This window comes from Calypte anna, chromosome 15, assembly GCF_003957555.1.
Source record: "Calypte anna isolate BGI_N300 chromosome 15, bCalAnn1_v1.p, whole genome shotgun sequence".
Classification (NCBI taxonomy): domain Eukaryota; kingdom Metazoa; phylum Chordata; class Aves; order Apodiformes; family Trochilidae; genus Calypte; species Calypte anna.
Genome location: NC_044261.1, coordinates 2,592,058 through 2,612,259, shown reverse-complemented (window position 1 = coordinate 2,612,259; position 20,202 = coordinate 2,592,058). Strand labels below are relative to the sequence as shown.

The 20,202-nt window shown below is 43.3% G+C and overlaps 1 protein-coding gene across 1 annotated transcript in view; it reads right to left on the bottom strand.

Moving 5' to 3' along the window:
• Nucleotides 1-7,763, bottom strand: part of IFT81 (intraflagellar transport 81) — a 37,436-nt gene extending 29,673 nt beyond the window's left edge. The window contains exons 1-7 of the mRNA XM_030460447.1: nt 7,501-7,763; nt 7,248-7,412; nt 6,371-6,474; nt 5,674-5,854; nt 2,119-2,208; nt 1,040-1,105; nt 611-721 (exon numbers count right to left, since the gene is read on the bottom strand). Coding sequence (XP_030316307.1) covers nt 611-721; nt 1,040-1,105; nt 2,119-2,208; nt 5,674-5,854; nt 6,371-6,474; nt 7,248-7,391 — 696 coding nt within the window. The 5' untranslated portion in view covers nt 7,392-7,412; nt 7,501-7,763. The remainder of the gene's footprint in view (nt 1-610; nt 722-1,039; nt 1,106-2,118; nt 2,209-5,673; nt 5,855-6,370; nt 6,475-7,247; nt 7,413-7,500) is intronic.
• Between the last annotated feature and the right edge of the window lie 12,439 nt (nt 7,764-20,202).

Genomic DNA, 20,202 nt, shown 5'->3' with positions numbered 1-20,202 from the left:
GACAGCTGAGTTGTCACAGCAACCCACTGTCCAACTTGAGAGCACACAGAAGCTTGTTGCCAAACACCACCCAGGTGATCAGAGGTTTTGTGATTTAGAGAGCTGTGTACTAAGAACTGGAATTAGCTGGACACACATTCATCTTTCTTGTGATCTCTAAACTCAGGTTCAAGGAAGACCCAGCAGCCTATTGACTGCTTTTGTTCCCATGCCCAGATACAGACTGAGGTAGTTGCTATGTTGCTCAGCACCTGAAAATTTAGTGCAGATGCACACAGATAGAGATCAAACTAAGGAAACATTTGCTCATAAATACAAAGAATCCTCTTTGGGTGCTACAACAGTAAGTCATGGAACATTTCCTAGGCCTGCTAAGTGATGTCAGTGGCATTTGAGGCAGCCAAGTGCCTTGAATGAGGTGTTCTTGACTTGCAGGGTCAAGCCTCTTCCCTTAAAATGTACATAAATATTTCAATTTTAAATGTGATTTAATTTCCTGATCTTGGGAGAAACTGCACTGCTCTTCTTGATGTACCTTTTAAAATATATGACCAAAAAAAAAAAAAGCCAGTAACTCTTTATTTTAATAGGTGTGCTTTTAGGTCAGTACCTGATTTTTTTGTTCTTGTTTCTGTTGAGCCAAAGATTCTTCTCTCTCTTTCTCCAAACGAAGCTGCCTTGCTATTTCAAGCATTCGTTGATGATTTTGTACTGTCTCCACCTACAGCAAGTGGATAAATAGTGCATGTTACTGTCAGATAGCTGAGAAATACATTAAAGAGATTGTATGTCTTACAAGCCCACTTAGCACTTCCTTTCCATACATGTTACTACTTAGAAATGACAGCAAAGAACTAGAGTCAAGATTCTTAAAAGCTCTGGACTAAAGCCTAGGGAGATTCCCTGTAGGTCAATTAGTTATTTGATTCCTTCCTAGACACACAGTGTGTTTATCTTAATCCTTGTTTGCATTCCAAAATCAGAGTTGCAAGCCAAGGATTATGACACTGAAATGTAACAGTGTTACTTCTCTTATTACCCTCTTCTTAAGACGCTCTACTCTTTTGATGAGTTGATCTTTCTCCTCTTCCATTGCACTGATGTCCTAAAAAGCAGAAAAGAAACAGCTTTTAAAATGTTCATTTATTTCAATGTGAAATGGACAGGACTAAAATCTGCTCCAATTAATATGGAAATCAGAATTCTTCTCTGAATATGCTGTATTTATTGACAAATGATCAGAACATTCAGGAATCCAATCTCTCCTCTAACTTCCCCCAGAGTTCCCACTCTATGCTAATATCCCTTCATCTACATCCTTGAGTGTTAGTGTGAATATTTAGACTCAAAGCAGGTGGGTTTCTCTAAAATAAAACAAATAGAAACAACCAAGCAAAAATCAGCATGGATTCAACATCTGATGCTCTAAAAGTTACCATCATTACCCACTTCCTAGCAGACAAGTTTGCAAGAAGTTGCACACCAGTGATGTTTGCTGCCATTTTTTATATTAAAAGTGTTTAAAAGAAGCACTTTCTAGTGCTAAAACCTGTATCTGATTATTCTTCTCCTTTAATCCTGTAACAGCAGGACACCAGACTGATAATTCTGAGCAAAAGGGAAATAAAATCTCCAAATTTAGGCCTTAGCTCAACAATTGCTGAACTTGTCCATATGTCTTACTGGAAAGCTGCACCCACTGTAAATATTTTCCTGAAACAGGGCAAATATCTTTACTTAGCACCTACAGGATCTTTTTTGTTGACTTGAGCTCTTAATTCATTCAACATCCTCTGCAATTATTATTACCCTGTACCAGTAAAGCAAAAGGTTTTGGATCAGTTTATATTCAGAGGAAAGAGAGTTCTAATATTTGAAAATGGTGCTGAACAGACTCTTGGCAGCCTCACTTCCCAATCTGCTTCAGAAAGCTCAGTTCTAAGCCCAAGTGAGGACTTAATAATCTGTTTGCCAACAGAGAAGAGTTTCAGAGGCAGCTGCAGTGCCTACCAGCTCTGACCTCTATGACTCAGGCACTGCAATGAGTCCACAAAACCACAGCTTTCATTCAAAAAAACATCTAAGCCAAAGTTGAGGGGTTTTGTCAGATTTTTTTACCCTTCTTATTTCTGCAGTAGATAAACCAGATGTTTTCAGCTGCTCACACTCCTTATGAAGGTTTTTGAATGCTTCCATCAGTTCTTCATACTATAAAATGAAATAAAAACCATGCAGCATGAGCTCTGTGTCTAAGGATTTTCAGATCAGCTTGTTGCTTTACTACTAAGCCAGTAAATATAAAAATATGGTGAGAACAACAATTAAAAGCATTTTCTCATCACAAAAGCTTGCCAACTTATGATGCAAAAACCAAAACAAAATACAGGGAATTAATTTTCATTAGAAGTCAGGAGCTTCACAATTTAGCATTTTCATCTCTTCCCTTGTAACACAAAGTGTGTTTTCAAAAGAGGAAGACAAGAAGTCATCTGTAAACGACAATGCTATATTAATATAAATTATTCTTTCCCACTATAAATCTGTGTATCTCAGAGATGTAAATTTATTACCCCCAAAAGGCAGAGCTTTACCTAACAACATGCAATGGGACTGGAATTTAAAGAGCACTGAGCTCTACCCAGCAAAGCAGTCCAAGGCCACACCTGACTCAACATGTGAGGAATAGTTTTGCCACATTGCATAACCATGGCCTCAGTGTAATAGAGATTAATTTATAGAGTGCAGCAGTTAGAGAGAAGTAGACAGTGTGCTACTTCCACACCAGTACATTGCCCACCAGGAATCTTAAGCTGAGAGGCAGTGTGAAAGTTTGTGTGGGTAGAGAAATAACAGGGGACAGAAAGAGTTTAGAAATATGGCTAGGAAATAAATTTAGATTCAACTTGGAGAAATGCAAGCTGAGATAGAAGGAAAGATGATTTCCACAGAAACAGCCATTCAATAAGGTGGAAAAACCTAAAAGGAGAATATCAGGTAATTTTTTAATTCCTGTAAAGAGCAATTGGGGTGGATGTTGAACAGAAAATGGCAAGAGCAAAGGCAGTTCAAACAAAGGTACCACATCCCTGGGCAGTGAAGCAGCAATTCCATTCTGCAAAACCTGAGGAACCAGCATCTAGAATGCTGTTCACTTCTGATTGTTTCAGTATCAGGCACACACTGACAAACTGTAGTGAATTAAAAAAATAGCAATGGAATGGCTACTGGGAAGAGGATAAAATATTAGAGAAAAAGCTTGATTAAATGATAAATAAAGATATTATTATAAGGTAGCACATGCTGGTTAATACAGACTGAGTTACTAAAAAGCAGGAGTAAATACCCAAGTGTCCTGCATTGGATCACTTCTGCATTACAGAAGTTAAATACTTTAACAAATAATGAACTAGAGGTAGTCTCTGAGCAGCTCTGTTTCTTATTGCTGGTGTCCAACAGTTTTCCTTTGTGGGGATTTGCTACCACTTTCTAACTAAAGGGGAGTTTAATCCTTTCCTTATTGGGACACAAAATCTCAAGACTAATGGTAGGATTCAAACAAGGGCACAGCAGTTTCCAGCTCCTAATGAAGGAAGATTTCTCACTTTCACCAAATAAAAGCTGCAACTTCCCCATGTGCACCCAAAATGAGTGATACCTCAAATGACCAAAGAACACCCAGGTGTCTGTTGTGGAAAGAAAGATTCCAAGTACCTGGGGGAAACTCACTAAAGACTGGACAGCAAGATTTATGCCTGAGATTGCTTACTTTTTATATATACTGCAGCCAATCTGAAGTCCAAGTCACAGCACAGTTGGGAAGGTGGCAAATGCTCTGAGTATCTTGTTTAATTAATTTACAAAAGTACATTTGAGCTTGATTCTATACACCCATAAACCTTGCCACGTTCTAAGATCTCCAGACTCTCATGTCTGAAATCTTTCTCTTAAAATTCACTATTACAAACCTATCTAAACACTTTGGGTTAAATTCTTTATTTCATTATTGTCTAAATATTTGTAATCTTAAATTACATTAAGGCACTATATTAGTCCAGCTTCTGTTTTGAATTAATCAGCAGGGCATTATTTTAGTAAGATGGTGATATTGCTGTAAGCCCCCAAAAAATAACATCTTATGTAATGGAAACAATGGAGCTGGATATTTATACATCTTAAGACTGTGACATATTAAAAAAACAGAGGGCTGCATTCCTCTCTCTCTCTCTGCTACTTCTGCTTAGTTATTCCAAGTTATAAACCCAATCCCATCAGTGATAACAAAAAAATAAAAGCCTCAGTCAAGCTTCACTGAGCTTTGCTCAGTACAGTGCTGTGTACAGTTAATAAATCGCCCTGGTGAGGCCACACCTCAAGTCCTGTGTCCAGTTCTGGGCCCCCCAGTTCAGGAAGGATATCGAGGTCCTGGAGCAGGTCCAAAGGAGGCAACCAGGCTGGTGAAGGGACTCGAGCACAGACCCTATGAGGAGAGGCTGAGAGAGCTGGGGGTGTTCAGCCTAAAGAAGAGGAGGCTCAGGGGAGACCTCATCACTCTCTCCAACTCCCTGAAAGGAGGTTGGAGCCAGGGGGGGGTTGGGCTCTTTTCCCAGGCAACTCTCAGCAAGACAAGAGGGCAGGGTCTCAAGTTGTGCCAGGGGAGGTTTAGGTTGGAGATGAGAAAGAATTTCTTTAGGGAGAGGGTGCTCAGGCATTGGAATGGGCTGCCCAGGGAAGTAGTGGATTCTCTGTCCCTGGAGATATTTCAAAAGAGCCTGGATGTGGCACTCAGTGCCATGGTCTAGCAACCGCAACGGTGGTTCAAGGGTTGGACTTGATGATCTCTGAGGTCCCTTCCGACCCAGCCAATTCTATGATTCTATGAATCAAGTTACAAACATCCAAACCCACTGATTTTTCAAGTCACTCTACAGAAAGGAAGGCATGGAAAAGTGGATAAAAATTAGATAATGGATAAATAACTGGATTAAAACTAGATACTGGATTAAAAACTGGATAAATATGTACCTCAGATAATACAGATCTAAACCCAAAGCTTTGGGTTCATTTTAAGCTTTACATTTCAAACCCACCCACTCCACCTAAAATCAACACTTAATGTTCACAAAAGAAGAGGGAACATAATGTGTAGGAATGTCAGCCTAGGAAAAAGACATTTTTTACTTATTCAGAAAAAAATAAATGGCTGAAGCAGAAGTGGGATAAGGCTAATACAAGTATTAGGTGCTAATTACTACACAATCAATTGAAAATTGGGAGCCAATTGGCTTTTGGTCATAACATTTTCTATATTCATTTGAAGTGGTGATTTATAAAGTTAAAAATCTCCATGTTGTAGATAACAGGAGGAACATTTTAAGAATTAAAAATTAAGAAATCAAAATCTGTCTTGGCCAACATGGCTCTGAACATTACATGGTACTCTGTACTTAATGGGCTTAAAATCTTTTAATTCAGTGCTGCCTATTTACACACAATTTCAGGGTTTTGGGGAGCAGGGTGGTCAGGATATATAATTTTCATTACAAATCTTTGCTCACCCTGGATTCTCACACTCTTAATACACCTCACTTGAACACACATCTCAACAGTAACTCTTCAACCTACTGGCACTTTAATTAATTAATGTAAAATGTTGGCATTCCTAAGAAACAGTACCTGTTTGTTGATGTCAGCCACTGTATCATCCTGCAGGAACTCTGCTGGCACTTCCAATTTCACCAAGAAACGTGCCAGGTAAGCTCTTTTCTTGAGTTCATTGGTCCTCTGAAGAAGCCAATGTAACAGAGGATGGATTACAGGCTTGCTTCCAGTCACCAACCCTTGGCGAAATCCACTCCTGTGTGAAAACAACAAAAAGAAAACACCAATAAACCTCAGACTGGTTTGGAACAAACAACTTGCAATATTCTGACATCCTCTCTCTACCTGCCTGGTGATTTGCTTAGTGCAGTTATGAGGGAACACTCATGAGGCCAGTTTGGTGTTTATGATCCCACTTCTACCTTGAGAAAGGTTAAAGGAAGCCCCAAGACGTCTGAAAGCCAAAGCCAGCAACAACGACTCTTCCTTTGCTGCCATATTCTTCAGGAACGGGGAGAGGGAGGGTGCTGGGTGATAACCTGGGGCAGGAAGGTGCAATCCGGACCCTGCCAGTCGCGCTGCACCCTCTCCTGGCTCACTCCGCAATCGCAGCACAACCCGCGGGAGGTTCTGCTGACACCCACCGGACCGAGGCGTTACACACCCCCCCTGGGGTCGTCGAGGTCCAAAATATACAGTTACTGACTTAAGGGTCGTTGCTGTAGCTGTAGAGGATGTTTTATTGTGATTTGTAGACAAAAAGGATACTTACAAGTCTGTCACACTCCCTGGGGGTTTGTATTTAAGGATACCAAGCAGGGTCAACATTCTTTTAGCTGTTTGTTCTGGCAGCTCCTCTCTAATGTCAACAACATGCTAAATAGTAAGAAAAAAAATATTAATTATCCATTGTTTGCCCAGGTCATGTTAATTAACTAGCAACTCAAAATGAATTCACTTTATCCATTAATCCCATGTCAATGAAGGGAGATGCTCCATACAAAACATCCTTTTTATCACCTCATTTTAATCATCTTCCAGTGGGTATTTCTCAACGTCTGTATTCATATAAATTTATCCTACATTTTCCCTGCCCGTGGCACCTCCCCTGTGCAGACAAACTGCTGTCTTCCACCAAGGAAGTCAGACATGCAGACACACCAAGGCACATGTATCTGCATCCCAGATGGATGAATGATTCCCTCTGATCTTACACACACTTTTGGTAGCCTCAGAGAGGGATTCAGTATCTATTGCAACAGCTAAATCACAAGGTTCAGCTTTTCATCAGTTCCTGCCCCATACTCGTGTGCAAGAAACATCCTGACCAAACACAGTGGTTGTGTGAATCAAGTTAAAATCTGCACGCCAAGGAAAACTCCACAGTCATCTGTCTCTAAGGGACAGGAATTCAGTACCTCTGGTCCTAGAAACATTTGCTGGTTTGCCAAAACCACAGATGTACAGACAGAAAGGATCCTTGCCAGGCACATTTATTTCCAGGAAGATTCAGACAAGCTGTCTTGGTAAACCCAACATGCCACAAAACTACAGAGAGCCAGATCTAAATAAAAGCAAATTTTGGTGTCAAGCCCATTTAAGATGTTGGCAATTACACAGGTTTGAGCACCTCTGGTTGCCCTCCTTACCTTTGGGTCAATCTCCCCCAGAACATCACTGAGCAGCTGCAAGAGCTGCACTGACTCTAAGGAGTCAAACGTGATTAAATTGTAGTTCTTCCTGAAGGGCTCCTGATTGAGCTTCTCAACAATGAACTGGATTTGATCACTCATGATCGTGTCCTGGAAAAACCCCTGCAGAAGAGACAGATGATGACAGGAATCCTCGGAAGGGAGAGGGAGCTGGGGGCTGCCTGGACGGGGGGGGGGGTGAAGGCCTCACCTCAGCGAGGCCTCACTGCAGCCCTGAGGCGGTGAGCGGGCCCCGGGCCCAGCCCCGCCGCCCTCTCAGCCCCAAACCCTGTGAAGGGAAGATCCGAACGCTCACGGAGACTGCAGGGGGAGGCGGCCCCCGCGGGTCCGGCCGGAGGAGCGGCAGCGCCCTGAGGTAACGGGACGGCCACGGCCCCAGAGCGCGCCTCTCTCCCGGTTGCCTTGGCAACGGTTGCCAGGCCGGGGCCGATGCCGTCACTTCCGCCGCTGCCGCGCGCGCAGGGCGGCGAAAGGCGGGAAAGGGAGGGAGGGGGCGAAGAGTGCGTGAGGGAACGGCCGGATCGGACCGGACCGGATCGGATCGGACCGGACCGGACCGGACCGGACCGGATCGGATCGGACCGGATCGGATCGGATCGGATCGGATCGGATCGGATCGGATCGGATCGGACCGGATCGGATCGGACCGGACCGGATAGGATCGGATCGGACCGGACCGGACCGGTTCAGTTTCCCGCTCCTCTCACGTCTCGCTGCCCTCACAGCCCTGAGGGGAGGCTGCGCGGTGCAGGCCGCACCGGGACTTCTCCCGCCCGCATCGCGGCCCTGCCCGCCGCCCCGCTTTGCCGAGGCCCCCTCACACCCCCTCCCCGCCCCGAATTGGGCAGGAATTGGGATGTTTGAGCGGTGGTGCCGTAGAGGAGACTCTGCCCCGCTGTGTGAGGCAGCCACGGGCGGGAGAGCCCTGAGGGGCAGCCCGGGCCTGGGCTTGGAGGTGCTGCTGGAGTGTGAGCGCCTCAGGCCGGGCCTCTCAGGAGGCTGCTTCACACCACGAGTGCTTTTGATGCGAAGAACGGCAGAAATAGGTTTGAGATTCACCCTTTAAAGTATTTACTTAACCCTGCGGTCTCTGAAGAGGGAGGCTGGTGTGTAGGAGATGTACAGACATTGATGTGGTTACCCAGTTAAGGTTTCTGGCTGTCTTGGACTGCGTGAGGAGGTATTGAGTGTGGCTGGTGTAGATACCAAGTGAATGGTTACTTGGTCTCTTTCAGACGCCCGGAGAATCCTGGTAAAGCAGGAGTGGCAGTCCTGTGCCCAGGCTCCATTAGGGGCAGATTCCTGTCCTCAGGGCTGAACTGCAGTTGTGCCTCAGAGGAGCAATAAATATGCAGTGTTTGTATGCTAAATCTGAAACAAGGACAGGAGCTTCAGAAATACCCAGCAGTCAGAAATAACTATATAAGTGAAACTTCTCTGTGAACCCAGAACCTCAAAATCTGCAAGGTTTTAGTTGCCAACCCGTGTTTAGACCTTAAATAGGTGGATTTTGGAGTCTCTGCTGTTGCAATTAGCTTGTTGGATAGTTTTGGAATCCCATGTGAGTCCACAGATGATGGATTAAAATATGCAGTGAGTCATATTTAAATTGGTGCCAATTGAAATGCACAGGTTGTAAATCACTGCAGAATTTGACTCAGTAAATAGCAATTATAAATGCAATACTTTGCAATTCTAAGCACTGCGACTGTCTTAGCTTAGCTTCTTTTTTTTCTTCCTGAGGAACAGAAAGTGCTTCATAAATTAATAATTCACTGGCCTTTGTGGGAAGCCTGAAAAGTGACACTGGCTTTTAGCTGGCTAAACTAAGTACAGAGGGGATGGATGGGTTGCTTGTGATTATTCATGAAAGCTGTGGTAGAGCCAGGAACATAATCCAATTCTCCTGACTCCTGGATTTGAACTTTAAAAGCAGATCAGGTTTCCTTTGTGCTCTCAGCCTGGATGCTGACCTTTAGGAATCATTTACCTACAAGTTCCCAGAAAAGAGAACACTTTAACTTGACATGCATTTCTGGTATCAGTTACACTTCTCTTCTGATGAGTATTTTGGGTGCACAGAAGACAAAAAGGGAGCCAATGGGAATGGTATTCTGGAGGCACAAGGGGACAGGACTGCTCCCTGTAGGTGACATTCATGGGTGGATTAATTAAAAGGTGTGTGTGGGTCCACCACTTAATGCTGGAGAAGCAGGGGTTCAGTCAGCACTGCTACACATCCTTCCATCCTTTCCTGTTGATCCACAGCAGGATTGTGCCCACAGTGCTGAGGATGGAGAGGGATTTGTGCTGGGTACAGTGGGAGAGTCCTTCCTCCAGCACTGTTGTGCTGCTACCCCTTGCTGCCCACCTGCTGCCTGATGGTTCCAGCCTCTAGCAGGGGCTGAATTTTCAAACTTGATGCTTAAAATAAAATGAAGCTTTAGTTCAATGTCTTGACCTTGTCACAACAGATTCCCCCCAAAGCTACAAGAGACAAGAGCTTTCAGTGCAGCCTTGGGTAAATCTTACAGGAAGCAGCTGAGATAAGCTTAACTTGTCTTAATTTATCTCAGGGTGATGGATCAAGCCTTACAGAATCAAAGGCCAGCATTCATGTGGATTTGTGGTATAGTTCTGGGGCATTTTCCAGATTCCCAAGTTAGTTTGCATGGCGAGTGTGACCCAGAGATTGACAGGAGAGTTCCTGAGGCAGCCTCTATTTCCATGCAGTTCTCTGGGCAGGGTTTGTGTTCCATACTGCTTGGGAAGGGCTCATGGAAGGTGCCTTCTTGGGAAGGCATCATGCAGGAGGAAGGGAATGGAGCTTGCAAACAAACTCTCCAGAGTTCTTTAGATCTCCAGGCATGGCTTCATTACTCCCTCCTGACTTTCTCCTCCCTTTATAGCTACTGCTGTGTGAATGGCTGCCTCACAAAACTGTGAGAGCTCAACCAGAGAGGCCAACAAATCAGAGTGAAAGGAAACCTGAGCAAATCCAAATCCATGCTCCATGGGTGAAGAGAGAGCACCTTATATGGGAACATCATGGGCAAGCAGATGAACACGGCTGGCTGAGCTGCTGAGGGCAGATCCCAAACAGATGGAAGATGTTAATGTGAAGAGGAGCATTTTGGAAGAGAAGACAAAACTTCTGCTTCCCTTATGCATTCTGAGCCCTCCCGTTTCTCTCTTTATTATAAACATTGGGTTATGTTATGTACGCACAGGTCTGGCTGTCTGATACTCAAGTTTCTTTGTGGCTATCCTAGCAGCTGAGTGCATCCCAGGTCTGTTTCTGGTTTCCGGTTGCTGCTTTTCCAGTTGTTATTTTGTAGCACGATTTGGCTTGCTGGAAGTGTCACTAATTCCAACCCTTGAGGGATGGATTGTGGTCCTCAAAGCCTGAGGAGTCACCACTGATGTCTCAAAGATTAAACCTCTTTTTGCAGACTGAAACTTGTTCCTCTGTGCTAAAGCATTTAAGACAATACTGACAGCCAAGAAGCCTCTCTGGTTCTGTTGTTTTGTCATAACTACAACTGCAGGAAGCATCCTGAGTGTTGTAAAATATTAATGGATTGGAAGGAAAAAATCAGATCTCTTTTGGGGTTTGTATACTTTGTGGTTCTTTATGGGTCTTCTGTTGCAAGAGAGAGGACCTTGGTCCTTTTAATCTGGGGCTGGTGGATTAAGATCCAAACTTCAGGTCTTTCAGACTCAAAGCTTGAGATTCCCACCCTGACAGCTCCACATCTTTATAGCTCCACCTCCTGTGTTTGCAGGGTCAGATGGAGGCCTCACACCAGCTCTGGTGTGTGCATGGTTCTGTGGAGTAGGAGAGGCTGCAGCCAAGGGATTGGCTCTACTGAGAGGGATTAGTGACTTTGTCACTCCCTTTTATTCCCATGACCTGAGGATGGCTTCCATCCATTTATCTTCATCTCTACAGCTGCCCCAGCATTACTGCAGGCTGGCAAGGTGCTGAGGAGAGCTGGTGCCATTAACAGAAGGTGACAAGACCAGTGCTGAGCAATCAGCTCTTGAGCCCCAGGGTGAAATTTGGTCCTTTTTGTGTGAGCAAACCAAAGGCTCTTTCTTGATCTGGTGTTGGACCATTCCTGGGAGATGGACGTGGTTGTGGGAACTTTGTGGTCAGAGTGTGGCATAGGATGTTGTTACCTAACAAGGTGGGGTTGCTTGGACAGAGTTGACTCAGTTTCCTCTAAAAAACACTTGCAGTTTCATTCCTTGCCATGCTGTCTGGTTTTGTTTCTTGTCTGAAAAATCAAAAATAACTCCGTGGAATAATCTCAGATTGCCACCAGGGTTTCAGAGATTAGAGTCTGCTCTGTAGAGTCCTGTTTGGGGTCAGGTGGAATGGCAGGGCAGCCCTTGCAGCACATTTCAAGAACAATAAGATGTTTTAGGAATATGCAGTAACTGACTGGCTCTAAAGGGCAGATTTTCCTCTTTGCTGCCAAAGTAGAGCTGTTCTCAGTGATAAGTGTTTGCTGAACAAAGTCTGCTGAAGTTCATAAAGTTGGTTTCATTCTCCTGGGAGGGCAGCCAGCCAGGGCATTGAGCACACTGATCCCAATCTCTCAAAGAATAAAGTCTGCAGGAAATCAAAGTTGCCTTACTAAGGTGCTTTGCCCACCTACTGCTGCTCAGACCTGGGTTCCCACTGCCAGTTTCCAACAACATGGTAATCCCAAAGCACTGTTCTCTAGGAGGAAAAGGCTGGAAGGCTGTTAAAATAGATGATATAAATAAAGGAGCAGTTGCTTTGCATTTCTGTTCTTCAGATACTATTTTAGCCCTCTCCCCAGGACAGTCTGGTGTTCAACTGAGGTGGTCTTGTGGCTTGTTTTCCAGAGCAAACCTTTTCTGTTGTTTTCATGTAGTGGGGAAAGGTATCTTCTAAGCATACAACATTTTTATTAAAGTCAACAGTGCTAGATGAGCCAGATGACTTTCCTGTCCCCCTAAAAACATGGGTGTTCTTCCTCCTTTTATCAATTCATTCAATTAATGAGAAAGTGACAATATTAGGCCAAGGTTTTTGAAGCAGTTAGCATGAGGCATAAGAATAATCACTCCAGAAAGTTCAGGACTACATTTTTTTAAACAGAGAAGCCAACTCATTTAATTCTTATTGACTTATTGGTCCTTTCTGGTTTTTTCTGGCCAGTTGTACTCATTGCTTACAGACTGCCAGGAGATGGGTGAAGTTAACAGCTCAGTTCACACTGTAGTGGTTTATACAAATGAGAGGATCTGGGATGCAGCAGAGCACACTGTACCAATGCAGCCAAGTCTTAATTTAACATCTTTCCAATACTGAACTTCCACTGATCCATCCAGTTGCTCTCCTGAGGTGTCTCTGTGCTACCACTCAATGTGATCCCTTCCCACTGGAGACAGCCAAGTCTTCCCTTCCTCCCTTAATAAAAGGGAGTGACTCCCACTGGAGTACATGGCTACAGGGCCTGTTTGAAGGGTCTGTGATGGTCAGGTAGTTTTCAGAAGAAGTCAGGGGACTTGTGTCCTTTATTTAGGACCAGTTATGCAGAAGGCATCATACTGTTTTCCATCAGTTAGTCCATGGTAATGCTGAGATTCCCTGAATTTGGGCTGCTGGCTGGATCATCACTTCCCCAGGTAAAGACTAAACACCCACAGAAAACCAGGGTTTGCTGCCCACCTTTATATCCTTGTTTAATTTGCTCTTGTTGTTGAATTAAACTTCTGGCTGCTACAGTTGGCTTCTCAGTTTATCCCAAGACTCAGATATGTAACCTCATATAAAACTGTGAAGGAAATTACTTCACCCTCAGCCCAAACAATGACAAGCACTGTTCACCCAAGCAAACAGCTCAGCAAGGTTTAATGAGGTGTGGCTGGGCTATGGTTTGGGTAGTTCTTCCTACAGCTTCCTCCTATAGAAAGCTGCAACAATCTGAAATGTCAAGCTCCATATCTTACAGTTGAGGAGGAATCCACTGACATGTTGAAACTGTCTCTTGACTGGTGAAAAACTCTTGGTTTTGCTGAGTAAGAGCTTGTTTCTTTACAGGAATTCAAAAAGGAAGAGCTGTGAATTACAATGCAACTGTTAAACCCTCAGAGGTCAGGAATGGTGCCCTGTGGAATCCATGGGAAAAAAAACCTGAGTAAGTGAAAGAAATACCTGCAATTTTTTATGTCAAAAGGAGGACTTTCTTTGACAGTCATGAAATTTCAGGACAATCCCTTTTTGCCTGGACACACAGAGATCTCATGTATGTAAACCAACTATTTCCTTCATGCCATACTGTTAGCAGTCATTACAATACCTAAATAACTTATAACAATCTGTCCTCTTTATGATTCTGCAGTGAAGTCATAGCCTCCAGTTTGTATCATCATGCAGCTACCATAGAAACAAGTTGTAGATGTCACAGGCTCATCTTGAATTCACCAGAGGCATTTGGCTCACTAATTCAAATGTCAAGGAAAATGGATCAACAGATGATAGGTTTCATCAGAAAGAAAAAGTTCCCTGACTTATGGGGTTCTCTTCTGCAGAGCTTAGGGCTCCATGGTGTAGAAGTTCTTTGTGGGTTCCTTTCTCACAGTGAGGTTGTTTCCACCTCCCACAATAACTGGGAGAAATTGGTGGTCTGTTTGCTATGCTGCAGGTTGGTGTTTTGGGGACCACCTCAGCCTGAAGAATAATCCTTCCAGTCTCTCTAGGTAAATGATGAAAACCTCTGTGCTGGACATGTGTAATAGATGAATAAAACTCTAGGAAAAAGACTTCTTGGAATGATGGTGCTGTGACCTGGAGAAGAGGATTCAGGGGCCTCATGGTCATCTTTTTTTTGTGAGTTCATGCCTGTGAGAACATGCCTGTTCATTCTCATCATTCCAAGATGAGAATGTACAGTTTCTGTGCTGTATCAGCCAGAGCATGAAAAAAAATATAAAATATTTGATCTCAACTGAAATTATGGAAATTATACTCTAGGATAGCCAATAACAATCAACTTCAGCTCCACTCAACTAGCTTTGAAATATGTGTGTAAGAAACTAGGTCATTTATTACTTTTATTAAGTCATTACTTTTAAAAGATAACAAGCATGATTCTACATATGCATCCCATCTTTTCCCTAATTTAGGGGTTTTTTTGGAGACTGAGCAATTTTTCCACTGTCAGGTGCCCCCCCAGAGCTCACAATGCCTCCTACAGCTCCTTCTGCTGAGATTTTTCAGCTCTTTAGAGGAATTTCTATTCTCTTCTCCTGTGGACAGAGTTACGATCTGAAAAAGGCTTTGTACAGCAACAGGAAGGCTGTCATTGTTCATACAGCATCCGGGAAAGATATGCATGAGCTTCCTGAGTTAATGAAATCCTAAGGTTTTTTATAAAGTTCCAGTGACTGCCACTCATTTTTAAATGTCACACTGTGTAGGCTCCCTGCTGCATATGTTACAAGAGGGAATTTTGCTTTTAATTACATTGCACAGTTGACACATTCTGTCTTGTTTCCTAACCCTTCCTCTAAAGTGCCTGTAGTCAGTCACTACCAAGGACCAAAAATAACAGATGAGAGGTTTGCTCCCAACTTCTGATGTATGAAGTTCCTTCACAAGTTCCATTGGCAAGGAAAAAACAAGGAATCACTAAAAAGCAAAGTTGGGTTTTTATTTTCTGCCAGAATGATGCAGAAGACCAAGGTCAGAGTCCAGGAAGCTTTGCCATCTGATCGAGAGACTGATTGAGGGAGTAATGTTGGGCTTTGGTTACACCCAGGATTGTCTTTATTGTCCACATTCCTGTGAAAGGTAAGGCTCTAAACTGGAGACCTCCTTTTCCTTCCCATCAGTTATGGCAGGAGCTGAACAAAGCCATTGAGTGTTGGCAAGAGGATTCTTCTCTTTTTGAGTGTTCATTTCACCTGGGGCAGGGCACAGTTGTCAGGTTAGCTGGCTGGAGGATGGGTGTTTACAACATCTTGTTCAGAAGAGCCTTGGATCAGATTCCAAATGCTTCCCAGTGGATGGGATATGGGACAGTTTCACTTCATAGGTTTATTCATCTTTCCTTCTTTAAAAATTAGCACACATTATTAATGTCTTGACTTTTATACATTGAAACTCATCAGTGACTTGCATGTCCAGGTGGTTTGCAATCCACAGGTGTTAATTGGTTTGCAATCAAGTCTCATTCATTGACTTGGTTTAGAAGAGACTGTTGAGAAGTCCCTCATGAAAGCTTCATGTCATTCAGCTTTTCCTTGTCATTGTCATTGCAGGTCCCTGATGCAGAGGCAGTGCTTAAAATGCAATGATAGGAAAAGTATTCCCTGCTTAGAAACACTGCCCTCTGTGTGGATGACTGCTTTGAAAGCTGTGTTTCCCCCTTGGAATGGCTGTCTTGATGGAAAGGAAAATATTCCTGGCTCATTCTTAAAATGGAACAGTGCCAATATTGCAATTCAGCACAGTCCCTATGCTAGACACAGTGCTAAAAATTGGATCTCTTACTTTCCTGTAGCCCTGGCAAGTCCTGGAGTGTAGCAGAGGTTATCTCACATAGCCTAGGCCAAGGTTACCCAGCTGGCAACTTGTGGGAAAATCCCTTCTTTCCTATGTTTCCATTTTTAGTGACACCACTGCAGGGGAGGTGTTCAAACCAGTATCTCCTGGGAAGGCAGGACAGCCTGTGGGGGTGTGATTGACACCTGGCATCTAGAGACATACTCTAGGATCAGGCACGTGGCTCATTCTTACACTCTTAATAGCTGTGCAGCTCTGGTGTAAATGGCTACCTGCCCCTGGGAACCAGCAATGAAACTCCTAATTCATTGTGCAGAAATCACCAGCTGGCAAATGCTGTGGTTTCTTACTACTATTCTATAGGATTTAGGAGATTTTACTATTCTACAGTTTTACTATTGTCCTCAATAGTATTTCAGCTGCATGTAGGGACCCCAGTTAGGTTTGGTCCACACCAACAAAGGCAATGGAGAGATAACAATTTATACCTAAAATTAATAAAACCATCTATATCTTTCTCTATCCCCTGAGCCAGCTAACTACATGCATTTCAACTTGCTATTCTTAGCAACTTATTCCTCCTACTGACAGCTTTCCAGGTAATAGTAAAGTAGCAAAACATTAATTGATGTATTTAAGGAAAAGTTCATTAATTTGGTGTTTCTTTTTTAGACGTGCTGTTCTGAGGAGTTCTGAAGACTTCACTGTGCTAAGAAAGGGCAACATTCACTTCCCAAAATTTAATCACACCATGTAAGTGCAAACATTCCTTAATGTAGTTGTACTCTGAAAAATTAGATTGTATAAATTGTCACCTTCTTTACCCTAAAAGGCTGCATAGTCAGGACTGTGTCTGCCTGAGTGACAAACACCAGGTTTCTGTAATTCCTGAGATCTATGAATCCATCAGGAACCAAGAGAAATAAGGAGAGCTTGGGAACAGAGCAGATTTTATTTCTGTGTTGCAAGGCCTAGAAATTTCCAACAAGTATTCTGGGAACTAACACAGAGAATAGTTTGGGTAGATTCCACCATTCCACCATATGACAACTGAGGCTTGAAACTACCTAAATTTGTGAGGTTTCCAAGGCAGTCAACACCAATAAAATAACCAAGTGGTTTTCTTCCTTTTGGGTTACCCTGCAGTTCACTGAATCGAGATGTATTCAAAAGCAAATGACAGGGTTTGGTTTGATGTGCATGTAGCAGATTTCTGAGAAGTTTTGACATAAAATTCTGACGTGACTCCAGTTCTAAATAGTTACACAAAGCATTTATCCAGTGCTTGTCAGCATTGTTGTCCCTCAGATCTAGGTAAAAACTCTTGGTTTTGACTCATGGCATTATTGTTATTATTACATTATGGGGTTTTATACATTTTGGATGCTAACATGAGTGCCACACCTGTCTAGGAGCTGTCAGCATGTTCCAAAGCTGCTTTGTGCTGGAGCTGTGCAGTGAACAAAGAGGTGTTCCCTCTCCTCTGGCAACCATGGACAGGAGGCTGGGGACATCACAGGGAGAAAGCAGAACAGTTCTGTGAGGCCAAGGCCAGGAACTTTTCTGTTGAATATGTTTTTGTAGGCAAAGCAGTTTCTGAGAAGGCTTTTGGAAGAAAATAATGGAGTAGTTTTGAGGATGTTTAATGTCAGATTAACAGATTTAATGTCAGAGGTCAAAATGCCAAGAATGGGTTTGCCCAAAATTTGTTATCTTTTAAGCATCAAAGTGCCAGTTTGTATCAAGATTATTCTGCTGCAATTCAGCTGGACTCTCTGCTGCAGAAAGTGAGAACATGGTCTGCTGGGACCCTGAGCATGATGCCAGACCACATCCTGCTCTGACACAGTATCTGTTAATCAAGGGGTTTATTGGCAAAGAGCTGTCATTCTCTGATGTCTCCAAAGCCAAAAAAAAAAAAAAAGAAGAGCAGAGAAGTTCAATGCAGCCATTTAAAATGCAAACACAGTGAAATTTGAAGAGCAGTTCATAGATGGACCATAATACTATTTAAAAAAAGCATGGATGTTTTGGCAAAGAACATGCACAAACTCTGCCATGCTGCTGAGCTAATGTATGTCAGCTTCTGGAAACAGAGCTGCTCATTTCAGAACTACCCAAGTGACTAAGGAGGGAGAACTAGAAATGATTTTACAATTAATATATTTCAAGAAAACTTTTTTGACATCAGTGACATGTCATAAGGATGGGAAATGTTATCTTATGAGAGTTCCATCCAGCCCAGTGTCCTAAAGCTAATAAAAATCAACAGCAGGAGAAAATTTTAGGGAAGAGAGTAAGAAGCAGGGCAGTCTAGCTGTCCTAGCAGTCAGGAAAGAAAGTCAGGCCATTCTTATAACCTCTGCATGGAGCTCTGTTGATTTCATCTCAGTTCCAAAGGCAGTTAAGTGGAAACAGGCTTCAGCCTTCAAAAAATAAGAGAACTATTCAAGGTGTAAGAGAGCAAAGCTTCAGCCAGCAGTAGGAAAGCTCTTAGCAGTTCAGCTTTGAGCACAGAACTGTTACAGAGAAGACTTCCATGCCATCAAGAACAGATGGGGAATAACTTCTACCCTGAGGGCAAGAGAAAACCTCTGATCCTAGAAAGATCCTTAAAAGAAAACCTAACTGACCTGCAGGCTTCAGAGACTGAGAGCTGGCCAGTAAAACATCTTGGCCACAGGCTGTAGAACCATTCAGCACAGGAAAAAGGGCATTTCACGTCTGTGCAAGCAAGAAGAAGGCAGAACACATTACAATGTGTTTTTCTGAGTGACTCACTGCCTTCAGAGAACACAAATCAGATCGTGGTGAATGGGAAGCAAATGCTTGCATGATCTAGGGAACTCTGATTAAAAGCATTCTGAAAGTCTGCCAAAGTTAGCTTGCAGTAGGATGTGCAGGAGAAAGTAGAATCAAGTGCAAGCTTGCTCTAGGGTTTCTTAGCATCAAGATGGCAGCATGGCAGGGACTGAACTCAAAGAGGAGGGCAAAGGAGGAAGATATATTTTTCTTTAGATGTCTCTGTCATCTGAAGTGAGTAGAGACACCAGGAAGCAAAGGGCTGAGCTGATGGCATTTACACCAGACATAACCCCTTAGAACAGTTTACTCTTTTGGTACTTGAACAGGCAACAAATTATAAAACAAATTTTGATTAGCAATGAGAGAGATCTGTGAGTATCTGCTGCCCCTGGAACTGACCTCCTGTCCCTTCAGCTAAGCATATTCCCATCCAAATTATTTATCTAAATGAAGAAAAGGACTTTGAGATCACTCAAGTAAACCAGTCAAGAACAAATGATACAGCACTTGAAGTCCTGACAGCATGTCTTAGGCAGAAGATATTTGGGTATTATTATCAGAGGCTGGGAATTAGTACCAGTGTGTATTTAGTAAGCCTTTCAGTTTAATGTAATGATTTTGTGTGTATTGCCAGCTCTCCACTGTCAGATTTAAAAAGACCTCTTTATTCCATACTCTCTGACTGCTTATTGATCCACAAGCTGATGTGAGCTGTGCATCAGGAGGATCATGTTCTTGATAGAATAAGAAAGTGTAAGTCAGTAAAGGCCCACACGATTCTTGCCACTCTCTACTGATGGAAGAATGGACAAGGGTTGCTATCCAGCATGCTGAAGTGTGCTCAGGAGCTCAGACTTGGTCTTTACTAACAAGATACTAAAGCTTTAAGAGCATGGGAGCTCTTGCCATTGTCACCTCACACATCCTTGCTGGGGTTTGCTATCTGCTTTACCTGTGAATGAATCCCTACCTCCCATATTTCCAGATTAGACTCTGAGGGGCTCAAACTAGGTTCCTGTTGTGCACTTTAATAGGTCCTCTGACCAGAGTCTGACCTCTGCCTTAGAGTCAGCTAAAAGTGCTGCTTCCCTGTGGTGGGCTTGTGCCAGCAGGAGTGCGTTGGTGTGGAAACAACTTGTGAGGTGTCAATTCCATTTCACCAGGGTGGGTGTTGGCAACACAGAAAGACAATCCTCCTCCAGATCTGCTGATCTATCATCATTATCCCTATTGTGCTGTGTCAAAAAAAAACCCAGGGGTGAGGACCACTGTTGCAAATTCTCTCTGTGGTTGGATGAAGCAGCAAATGCTATTTTCTTCTCCAATTTATGTTGGGAATGGTTGTTGAAGAGCCACCCTGTGAAAGCCTGTGATGCTGGCAGCTGCTGCACCAGAGAGTCCCAACAAGAACCATGAGAATAAAGAATACAAACTGAGGCAAACTCTCAGACAAGGGTCCTCTTCCCTAGATTACCAAAAGTGCTGCTGCTGTGCCAAATGCCAGCCAATGCAGAATCTACATCTCTGCTGCCAGAGGATAAA